This window comes from Coloeus monedula (genome assembly GCF_965178545.1).
Source record: "Coloeus monedula genome assembly, chromosome: 1".
Classification (NCBI taxonomy): Eukaryota; Metazoa; Chordata; class Aves; order Passeriformes; family Corvidae; genus Coloeus; species Coloeus monedula.
Window position 1 is genome coordinate 71,549,688 of NC_138781.1, and position 11,934 is coordinate 71,561,621.

Sequence of the window (11,934 nt, forward strand, 5' to 3'; positions counted from 1 at the left end):
ATTCCCAGCACAGAGCCTGCACATACCACCGGACCAAACCACCACCCATCTGCCACCACCTGCCAGCTGGAAAACGCAACGGCATAAAGGTGGTGAATCACAACATCCATAAGAATATAACCAGGAATTAAAATGCTGTAGTCCAGTTTTCCCCCTCCCACCTCAAAGAAGGCAAATACAAACTGTCAAATCATCAAGAGTTTCATAACTAGGCTCTCCCCATATTTCTGCTCTAACTAGGACCAGTTTTGGCACACCACGGCCTCACCAAACTAGTCCCATCTGCCAAGTATGCACATAGACTAGGGCATGATGGCTGGAAACCTCAAAAGACCTCTGCATCTGGCACAATCAGGCTCTAAATACCATTACAAATGTGCAAAAACTTGGGAGTCACTAGTGAATTACAGAATTATTAAGACCCCTGAGTCTTAGTGCCTCTGCAGCATGCAGGCTTTCACAAGCGATCGAGCCACACCTGTTCACAGAGAATCCTCGTGCTTTTTCCCACTGGTATGAATCACCAGGAGCAACAGAACCGTTCCCAAAGGCCGTAGCTGCCCGATGCAGCAGGCTGCTCGCACACTGCCTCTCCCACCTCCGCCTCGGAGAGAGGGAGGTGCCAAACTCTGGCTCTAGCGTGGACCATGGAAATACACCTCTGCTGGAGAGCGGCCGCTTGAAACGCAGCAAACCCCCTTCTCCTGACAGAGGCTTCCACACCTGCAAAGGCACGGAGCTTCGAACCTCACGCACGTCCCTACGGAACAGTGACCTGGGAAAGCGCAACCTGAGTCTCTTGTCACGGCGTGGCAGCGTCACCATTTCCCTGCCAGCCCGAGCGCGGCGCAGGCTCTGCCGGCAGGGCAGGTATTCCGCAGCGATTCAGACACATTCCTCCCTCGCCGTCTGAGCAGCTCAAAGGGGAAGTTACCACGCCAGCTCTACCACCACTCAGCTTAGCCAGGACTCTACAGATCCTTGCGAGACTGATGGGAAAGGCAAAAGCGTGGCTTTGAGTCTGTTTTCCCCACGTTTACTTTGTTTCTTGGTTCCTCAGAGTAGTGTCAGGGCAGGTGATGTAATTTCTAACTCCTGTCCTAACTTGAAGAACAGAAGTTACGTTAATCCTTAAGTAGAACCGTGTAAATTAATTTATGTTCATGTCACCCAGTGACCGTGAATCCTAGGCTATTTTTTTCCCTAATCTCAGAAATGACAAGTAAAACTGCACAACTTTGCATTTTTTTCTTTTCTCTCATGGTTTATCAGATTTTCTATCTCCATAGCAAAGACATTGATAAATATTTGACTGATGAATTGGCAGTTTAGCAGCGTGTGACTCACTGTCAAGCTGACTATCTGTACTCCGGGCCAAGCTCATCCTGAGTTCCCAAGCCAGAAGAAACCGGGAATGTTGTAAAAGCACCTTGCTGAGCCCTAAGGGTAGGGAGCGTCTCATATTGCTCTATGAGTAATGTAATACTCAGCACAGACTTGTTTGGCAGAATACGCCCCAAAACTTACAAGACTAGACCCTAACTTGAATCCTGCTGCATTTAAAGATTAGGGTAGAGTGATCTTCACCATGGAAAAAAGAAGCCTCCGTTTTCTGAGTTCAGTAGATGCCACTAAACTTTGGCACTGAGTATGTCAGGCTAAATGCAATCAATAAAACCAACTCCATAGATGACGGCCCTGATCCCAATAGCACAACATGCAGAGGATTTAGTGGATTTTCTGCACACAACACACGTGCAAAATCAGGCAAAACTGCTTTTTTCATTAACAGACAACAAACCCCTTGTTTTGAGACACATTTTAACTCAAATCAGCACTGCTTAAAAATAAACCTATGCAACTCAGTAAGGTGGCAAACACACATACTCTGTTGCAAAAAAATATTAAAAGTATTTGGTACAGTCAGATTTTTTCACATAAACCAATATGTAAATGAATAAATATACTTTTTGTTTTATTTATTTTTTTTAATCTCAATAATAATTGCCTTTAGTTCCACTTTCATTGCAACCTCCTTGCCAGGCATACCTTCCCAAAAAGGAGATATGAATACTATGTAATAAAAAGCAAATTAAAAAATGTTGACATAAGGTTGTTAACTTTTTGATCCGGTCTGTCCTTTCTACTTTTGCTACACCACCACTGAATGCTACAGAAAGAAGAGCCTAACAAACTACAGACTGGCTTAAAATATGTAACTATATAGCCAAAGAATGCTAAATTAAAGGAAAGCATTTCTCCTCTAGTGAAAGTCAGGAGTGATATGGAGATCACCCTAATGAATCCAAATATAGTTGCACCAGTGTAAAGTGAGGAAAAAGAGAATGGCCAGGAAGTAACACACACTGCCATTCATTTTTCATGGCTGTCTCTTGTAAACAGTAAAGGTTTTTTCAATGAAGCACCACTAGCGAAACAAATCCTCACACATGAAACGCAGCAGTGGCATTTTGGAGTCCTAGTGTGTGCACTCCCCAATGGGAAAGTACTGAATTGTTCTTACTATACAGCAATAAATAGATATTCTCATACTACTGTATCGATAACTAGATGTGGTCTAGCTGTAATGTGTTGTAACTAACTTACCTATGCACACAACAAACCGAAAGTCAAACAAAGAACTAAAACTAAGAACTGGGCAAAGTAATAAACAAAAAATATGTAGAATGCAAGTTTTGTCATTCATTCAGTGGTGCTCTAGCAACTGATCTGACATACCTAAGCAGAGCACACTGTGCTCTCTAAGATAACACTACTTCTCTACAGTTGACCTCTACTCTCATTGATCTGCTTGACGTAAAGAAGCCTGCCTTTTCTCATCTGCTGTTTATTTACTATGTCTGTTTAATTCTAACCCTTTTGCAATTTAATTATGTACGGTACATAAAATTAGGGCTTAAATTCTAGCACGAAATACATGACAGTGCTTCTGCATCAATTCCTTAGTCAGCAGCATCCATAATTAGACCAATAGGTTTAATACAGCCATTCCACGCACACAAACCAGTCACCACCAGCTGTGCTTTGTACGGGTGCTGTACCATATGCCAATGCAACTTCCTTCAGTGACTGTAACTGCTGCCTGCATTTTAGTCCTGTGAACTCCCAGACAAGGAGAGAAGTGGAGAAGTCTTCATGATTACTGCACTCTGTAGAAAGTCCTTGTCAGACTTGATGCGCACAGATTGCTGGTACAGCTGCATCCATGAGAACAGACATTCCCCAAGCCAGGATTCACAGCTGGCACCCTGCCTACAAGACTTTGACTGTGCTCACAGCAACAGGATAAGCAGAAATTTAAAAAGGTAACAGGCAAGGAGAGGAAACCGATGTTGCTTGTCCTGTATCTTTGCCCCCTGCCATCAAATGTCAGGGATCGCTCTGTAAAAGATCCTGACTTAAACTCCCAGGCCTCGCACAAGCTAGAAACAAACTCAAAAATTAACAAGAGAACAATTCCCACTACTTAAAATGGTTTTATAGCCCTAGTTATGCAACTGTTGGGGAAGGCAGCGCCTGGGTGCATGGGGTATAAAACAATTTACTTCAGTTCGGCTTGTTTTGCATCACTGAGCAAAGCAGGGGTTTATCAGCAGAGAACTGTTGGGTCAATACAGCCAGCACAGACTCATTTACAGCCCTCAGCGCAAATGGGAGACACAGTTTTTAGTCCTGTTACTCTCTTCAAAGGAGAGTCACCACCAAAAGCGGTTTTCAAAAAGTAAGTTCTTCGCTTGCGTTTAAAAGCCTTTTAGAAGTTAAGACGCCTCAGGGAGAAACAGGAAAAAGAAACTTGCAAGCTTGAGCACCTAGGGAATCCCACCGCGAGCGGGCTCACGGCAGCTGTCCAAAGGCGGCCCCGAGGGAGCGGGGCCGGGGGCCGGCTGGACCCGCACCTACCCGTATCCATCGGAGGCGTAGTCCCCGCCGTAGGTCTTCTGGTAGTAGTAGGTCTTGTGGGTGTGAGTGGTGGTGCCGCCGCCGCCGCCGCCGCCGCTGCCGCCCCCCACGACATGGGAGCTCATCTCGTAGCGCAGGTCGGTGCCCGACTCTGCCCGCGCCATCCGGCCCAGGGTGTTGATGCGCGGGTGGGACCCGCCGTTGATGCTCATGGTAGCGGGGGAGCCGCCCGGGGCGACGCGGGGCGAGGGGCGAAGCGACGGGGACACTGAGCCGGACCCGACGGCAGGAAAGGCATTCACGGGCGGCAGCGCCCGCCGCGGTGCCGCCGCTCCCTCGCAGTCCGCCGAGGGCCGGGGAAGGGCCGGGGGTCGGGGCGGCCCGCAGGTGAGGGCAGGGCAGGTGCGCTGTGCGGAGCCGGGCGGGCGGCGAGTGCTGCTGGCGGCGGCGGCAAGAGCGGAGGTCCGGTCCCGTCCCGTCCCCTCCCCGCCGGTAGAGGAAAGGCGAGGCCACACCTTTCCGTGGTGGTTTTAAGCGGCGCTCCTGGGCGTGGAGCCGCGCCTCGCCTGCGTTCTCCGCGCCTCCTCGGCGGCCGCCCCGGGTTCCGCCGCGGCCCCGGCCCCGGCCCCCGCCCCGCCGCGCCCGGCGGCCGCCGCGGTGTCGCTCCCCGGTGGCCGCCTGGGCACCGCACGGTCTTTGTCACCGTCTCACCGGTGTTTCCACCACCTTCCTCAGTGCGTGTGCTGCCCTCAGGAGTCGCCAGCGGAGGTTGGAGTCCACTGGAAACTTCCTCCCGACCGGTACCGTGTTTGCGGGCTGACGCTTGCCCTGGAGCTGCGTCCGAAGCCCCGGGGCGTGGGGCGGCTCACAAGAGGACTGGGAGCGCTGCGGGGAAGATGGACGGGGCCGGGGTTCCCCCGACGCCAAACACCTTCGTGCCTCTCCGGAAAGAACCTGGCACCTAAACAAGGCAGCGCTGGGTAACCATTCCGCAGAGGATGGGTCCGGTCCTCTGGGAGCTGCCCTCTGCCCTGCACATCACAGGGTGCTGATACACGTCGGGAAAACGACGTGCGTGTTTCATCAATTCCAAAATACACAGGGTCCCACATTCAGGAGGGCTTTGGGCACTCCAAGCCCAGTGTATTTCTGAAACAGGGCTGAAACTTGTGCCCCAGTGCATGAAATGTTGGACTAGTACCATGTGCTGGCTGCATTTGTGCCTGAGAAAGAAGATATTCAGAAACAGGCATTTAAACTTGTCTTTTCTCCTCAGATTTTCTTGATTCCTGCCTTCAGGTGCTCTGAAAGTTGTGGTTAACTTTTAAAAACGAAAACCCAGACCATATTTTAGGAGACAAAGTCATTTTAACACATTCATGTGTGTACAGGGTGTCGGCAAAGGCAGTTTGCTGTAGGATGCCCAGAGGGGCCTTTGTTGTCAGCCAGTGACCACTGGATTAGTCTCAAGTGTCAGCCGAGAACCATTGCTTAGCTGCTCTCAGTGGCACTGCCTCAGCTGGTCTGGCCACTTGTCCGTGGTGTTGGAAAACAAAGATGGTCAGATTTTAAGAAGCAGCAGTCACTCATTAATAACTCTGCCAGGCTTTTCTGAAATAATCCTGAGGTGTTCATCCCGATGTGCAGTACGTGGGCCAGACATATCAGCTGCCTGATGCTCTGCAACAACATGCCTGCTGGAATTTTTAAGCTTGTGTGAGATCACCAGCAGCCCACACCATGCACAAATTCTTGTGCTTGTTTCTGTCTTTTCTGCACTCATCATTATCCTGGTATTTTAAATCCAAGTGATAGGTCATGGGACAGTAAGTAATAACCACATAAACATATCAAAGGACAAGACTTCCTAAACTATTCAAGAGACAACCAAACGAGTGCAGTTCTCCCCGGTGGCACTGAAACTGCTGGGACCCTGTGGGAGCACCATGGCACAGGTTATGTGAGGACCTGCCCTGCTGCTGGAGCTGATTGGCAAAGTGTGGCATAGTGGAAGCATAAGAGCTCCACCAAGCAAACGTGGGGTTGCTTGGTCCTGAAGGGCATCCTGGTGGCACCGCCTGGAGCTGTAAAGAGCGCTACGAAGAGGCAGAATGCAAGGTGGCTTATTATATGTGAACTCATACAGTGACTTTTATATTGTAATATATATGCTGTATTATATATAACATGAATCATGAGTGCATATATACGTATACAGACTTACATATATATTTGTGCATATATATGGATTCGGGATGCTGTTTTGAATACAGATTACATCTGCACGATTTGATGGTTTGACATTACGTTTCAAAGCCATAAGGGAGCAGAATATAAATCAAGGATGAGTAAGAAAAACAAATACAGAGGCTTAATGCTGTAAAGAAGGAAGGAAAAAAGTAGAAAACAGATGTAGAATAGGCAGGAAATGCAGAATGACGGAAACTTGAACTTTGTGCTTTGATACTCCACTCCAAACTTTTTGAAACGTAAATACAGATCTCTGAATTACTACCACCAATATACATAAAAGTCAGAGTTTTTTGAGGGACTGTGTATCAAGCCAGGCACTTGTATTTAGACATACAAACATAAAGCTTTTTTTTTCCCCCAGCAAGTCCCTTTGAAAGCTGTCTGTTTATACTTATGCATATTTAGAGACCCAAATGTATTATGCTGATTTGAGGTTCTTGCTGAGTTTTAGCACCACCTCCAATCAGCCCCACCTTTCAGCTTGGACTGGTGTGCCAGCTCAGTGAGACACACCATTATCTGTGATGGAGACAGCATGTGTGTGATACGCCCAGAGGCCTGGATGAGTCACTGCTACCTGGACACGTAGAAAAATACTTAAATGCTTAAATAATGACTGGGTTCTGGTGGTCCTACTTGCACAATTAGCCCCACTGAAATGAAGGTGAGAGGATAAGACTGAGATACGGTGAAAAGCAGTTCTCCTATCTTAGCTGTTTTTATGGCTAGAGAAATGAAAGAAATAAATACAAATAATTAAATTTGCTGAAACCATCAATGTTTCTTGGGTGCTTACCCTAGCTGGACTCAGTTATCTTGAAGCAGGATCAAGTCACATAGATATTGCTTGAAATTCATCCAAATGCATGAAAATATCAGTGTCATAGCTGGATGATCTCACTGAAACCTTGCTCCACTATTCCTGGAAAGGCCCAGTCCTTAGGACAGTCCTTAGGACATACCTAAGGCCACATCCTAAGTTCCTTGACTTTCTTTGGTATCAAAGAATTTTTGAGTGCAAATGGCCAGTGAGCTGCAAACTGCAGTCTCATAGTGTCCCTCCCTCATGGTGTCCCTCCCCATGGCAGTGGAGTTGGAAGCAGCTGATCTTTAAGGTCCCTTCCAACCCAAACCAGACCATGATTGTATGATTTTCCCAAGGAAAACTACATGCAGGAGAGAATAAAATGCAGTAATTTGGAGTTTATAGTTCATCTCCCTTCGGTAGCATTCTGTTTCCTAAGGTAAGATTCTATTAAAATTGTGTGGGTCTTAGGAGAAACTCTGTAAGCAAGTTAGTCTAAAGGAGATGTAATATTCCCTACAGGCACCTGAACCCAAGCTAGAGCTAAAGTCCATGCTGCAGCCCTGTTTCCTAATGTGCCTCCCTTAGAATTGCAGATGCCATGAGGATATTAGGAAACAGCAGTTCCAAAGAGGCAAAGTGTCAGCAGCTGACGACTGCTTCAGTAAACATAGGAAGGTTCCTTTATACATCATATTAGTGCTAGGCATATCTCTTTAGTTTTAATAAAAGGCTCCTTCCCAACCCCAAATGGTGGATCTAAAAGCTCTGTTTTAGGCTTAGGCTGCTGGACAGTGGGTCTTTACTAAGGACACTACCTGAGCTGAACTTAACACCCTGTGTTGGTCCCTGCCTATACCAGGGAAACCTCTGTGTTTTATTCTTTAACTGAATTCCCAGGGGCGCACTGAAATTCCCCTCAATGGCTTGGTAATTCATTGCTTTTGGCAGTAGTTGCCAGCCCCTCCTATTTCACATAGCCTCTTCTGAGCTTATTTAATGGCATCCTCTCTTTAATGCCCTCCTTGCCTGGATAGGAACCAAATAAATTTAAAGTAGCTGAAACACATTGATAACCAGTGACATCTGACATTCAAAGTACAAATCTGAATATGACTTCGTAACTGATTCCCATTATGGTGGCTTGCAAAAAAACCAGCTCTGGCCTTCCATATAGATCAAATCATCCAGGTAAACCAGCATGTGACTCTTGTGTTCGTAACTCCTACAGTTTTGGGCAGTAAGGACAAGTTTGCACGTGCAAGCCACTAATCTGGCTATGAGTCTTTGTAAGGTGCTTGATGTGCACCAGCCCTCCTGTGCAGGGGCTGCCTGGGAAGAGGCAGCTTAAGCTGAGTGGCAGCATTCACAAAGTCCGTGTTTGTGATGACATGGAAGTCAGTCCTGGGAATTTCCACTTTCTCCCTTTGCTCAGGCAGAATTCTCCCCAGCAAATGGACAGTTAGCACTCCAGAGTCTGAGCTGTTCTATCCATGTGAAAAGAGGCTGGTGCCAGTAGGAACACCTCTGTAGCAACAGCAGACATGGTCTGAAATGTCATTAACAACAAACTGAGAGGGCTCAGACAACTTATTCAGGTATATCCCTGTCATGGAGTGTTACAGTGGGGATTCTGTAACACGATGTATCAAACAAGGAGGCCCGTGGGAAATATGTATGGACCGATTCTTGTTAGATGTTTCAGAGATGTTTATTTCTCCAGCCACATGGCCGGGATCTGCCCAGGAACTGCAGCAATCACAGGACCCGAGGGTCCTTGCCCACGCAGGGGAACACAAAACAACCAATGGGGAATGAGGCTGACCAGGGGCAGGGAAACCCCATGTCTCCCCCCCAGGGCCCCTCTCCCAGGACCACATGGCAGGGGGGGAGGGACCCCAACACTGGAGAAGATCTGTCTTAAATACACTCAAATGGTGCCTAATTATGGGCAGATTGACAGTGCCCTGCAGCAAAATGCACTTTAAAAAGTAGGTATGCCCCAGTGAGTGTTTGGAGAGTTTGGGGAGGGCAGGGAACGACTGATACAAGACGCTCACTGTGAGCCTGTGTGCAGTCAAGTCCAGAGCTGCCTGCCAAGAGCTGTCATTTCCAGCTCCCTGGACTGTTACAGTGCAGATACTGCAACATGCTGTATCAAACAACGAGGCCCGTGGGAAAGAAATATCTATGGACCGATTCTTGATAGATGTTTCAGAGATGTTTATTTCTCCAGCCGCATGACCGGGATCCGCCAAGGAACTGCAGCAATCACGGGACCCGAGGGTCCTTGCCCGCGCAGGGGACACAAACCAACCCATGGGGAACGAGGCTGACCAGGGGCAGGGAAACCCCGTGTCTGTCCCCTCAGGGCCCCTCTCCCAGGACCACATGGCAGGGGGAAGGGACCCAACACTGGACACCTGCTGTGCTCCTTCCAGAGAATCCCTGGAATATTACCATCTCAGTCTCTGGCAGGGTTAAAAAAAAAAAAGTCTTTGAATTCATCAGGAAGAATGAAGCTTAGGACTGCACAATTCCTTCTGTACCATGCAAAAGTAGAGGGTGTGGTAAGGGAGGTGTCAGCCTTGTCAAACCTGACTGACTACTCAGACAAAAAGTTTCAGGATGCCTCACTCTTCAGCTTCAGGTGGAGGACACCAGCATGGAACGTTGTTTTCCCAGCATGGTCCTACCATGACCCACAGAACATGCACACAAGTATTTCTACACAGCTCTTGATTTCGTGTTGCTGCAAGTAGAGCACTCGAACAGTGACTGTACAAGGTCAAATATTTAATGTTACATTATTATGGTTCCTTTAAAGTCTCACTTCATGATTCTGTTTCTTTCATCAACACCTGGTGATGTTTGCTGGAGCTTGAGAAGTTAACATATTGTAAGATACTTAATAGTGCTGAGAGCAATACAAGGCTATTTCTGACTGGTTATTCTTTAGTAGTTGGACAGAAATCTTTTCAGCCACATGCCATGCATGCAAAATGCATTCATTTGTGAGGATGAATTATTTTAATAAAACATGAACTTTTGGCAAGGTGCATCTGCCCCTCATTATTCAGGTTTGATAATTGGTGTTAGATACCACAGAGCTGTTCAACCACACGCAGCACAAGGTGAGAAGTAGGACAGTAGAAGCTCTCAAGGGATCTTTACACTTGCTTCACAATGAGGCTGCTCTAATTTACACCCAGGTGTCTTCAAGCCCAAGGGGATAAGGAGTACCATGATTTTATTGACACCCATCCCTTTCTTCTGCTTGTGCCCTCATTCTTGGAAATGAAAGTGAAGGATCAAATGGGAGCCTCTACACTAGCCCTGTGGACACCCAGGGTTCCCCCTCATTAGAGTGAATCTTCCATTAGCAAGGTTGCACATCGTAACAGATGTTTGTCATCCCAGCATCTCAAATAACTGGGTTATGGCACGGGCCTGAGGCACTGATAGCCTTATTAAAATGTTACCACCATAATTTAAAGTACCTTGTAAGAGTGAATACCAGATCAGAGCAGTTATAAAGGTTCCAAGCATCTCTACCGACGTAATGGAGGAGGAAAGGATAGAACTTTATAAAAAGGTTTTCATGCACATCTCCCTGAACTTTTATGGTGCATACAAGATTGTGGAGGATAATGGAGAATTTGATCTAATACATATAAAGGAATTCCAATTTACTCACGTTGCACTAATTTTTGCAATCAGACCTGTAATTTCATGTTCAATTTGTGGGTCATACCACAACTACTTTGATAACAACCAGGGAAAGTAAAGATCTGGTTCTTTACTGTGCCAGAAACTCTGTTTCTCACAGCTGAGTTGTGGAGGTGTCATCCTTACAGGAATATTTTGTTCTCTGAAACCCTGAGGCTACAGAGGGCAATTTATCTTCTGGTAGAATTGGAAATCTCCTTACCAAGATACCTTCTGTACAAATTCCAGATGTTATCGCAGTGTTGTGTGCTCCAGCTGTGTGTGCTTGTACACCCAGCCGACAAGAGCTCACCACACCAAAGAGACCTTGCGCTACTTGGCAAAGGCAGCTTTTAGAATTGATGGGTGCGGAAAAAGCCTTTTCAAATAAATAAAACTTGACTTCAGCAAGTTTCCTAAGAGTCCTTTTATTCTCATCATTTAACAGGGGATTTTGTTACTGTCAAGTTTGCAGTACAAGTGAGAAAAGAAAGGAAAATGAGGAAGCCTTGTCTTTCACACACACATCCCTTTACTCTCTAAGGACAAATTCAGAAGTGAGAAGTCGAAGTCAGCCTCTCTCCTCCCTCCAGCTGAGTCATGTTGATCAGAAATGGGACCTCTTTTATTCCAACTGTATTTTCCTCCATTATAAAAGCACAACCTTTGCTAGAACTCATTTAAACTTTGAGCAGTTGTTATCAGAGGGACCAGAATACTACAAGGCAGCCACTGGGGATCATGAAACATCTGCGATTTCTGCAGCTTTCAAGATGTGGCAATATAAGTGTGGAAGTGTTCTCCAGTCTAGACCAAATTCCAGTGCTGCCTAAGTTTCTCTCAGACTTGCAATATTCTCCTCCTCCTCAGTCCTCAATTATCGCTATAGTGCTGCTGCTCAGCATGCAGGAGCTGATGTGCTTTGTTTCCTTACCCCAAACACCTACACAAACTTTGTAGTTCAAATAGCAGAATCAATTGCATTTAGTTTTCTGCCTTCTCATTCCATGCTCCATGTAATTACAAAAGTCTGATAAAGGGACCAGAGAATTAGAGTCCTAATATGATGAGATGCTAAAGACGCTACTTTGCATCAGTGTTTTCTTCCCAGCTCTCCATCTGATTTGGATGTGTGGGTATCTACAATATCTTCTCTATGTAAGTAAGTCTGAGAAAGACATGTAGGAAATAAAGTTACTGTTTTATTTCCTCTTTTTCTATTCAGATCCACTTTTCTGCTAGGGTGA

General features: G+C 46.6%; 1 protein-coding gene across 1 annotated transcript in view; it reads right to left on the bottom strand.

The window, feature by feature from the left end:
- DSP (desmoplakin) overlaps positions 1–4,133 on the bottom strand; it is a gene marked incomplete at both ends in the record, with an annotated part of 38,236 nt that extends 34,103 nt beyond the window's left edge. The window contains one exon of the mRNA XM_082296429.1: positions 3,922–4,133. Coding sequence (XP_082152555.1) covers positions 3,922–4,133 — 212 coding nt within the window. The remainder of the gene's footprint in view (positions 1–3,921) is intronic.
- Positions 4,134–11,934: the final 7,801 nt, after the last annotated feature.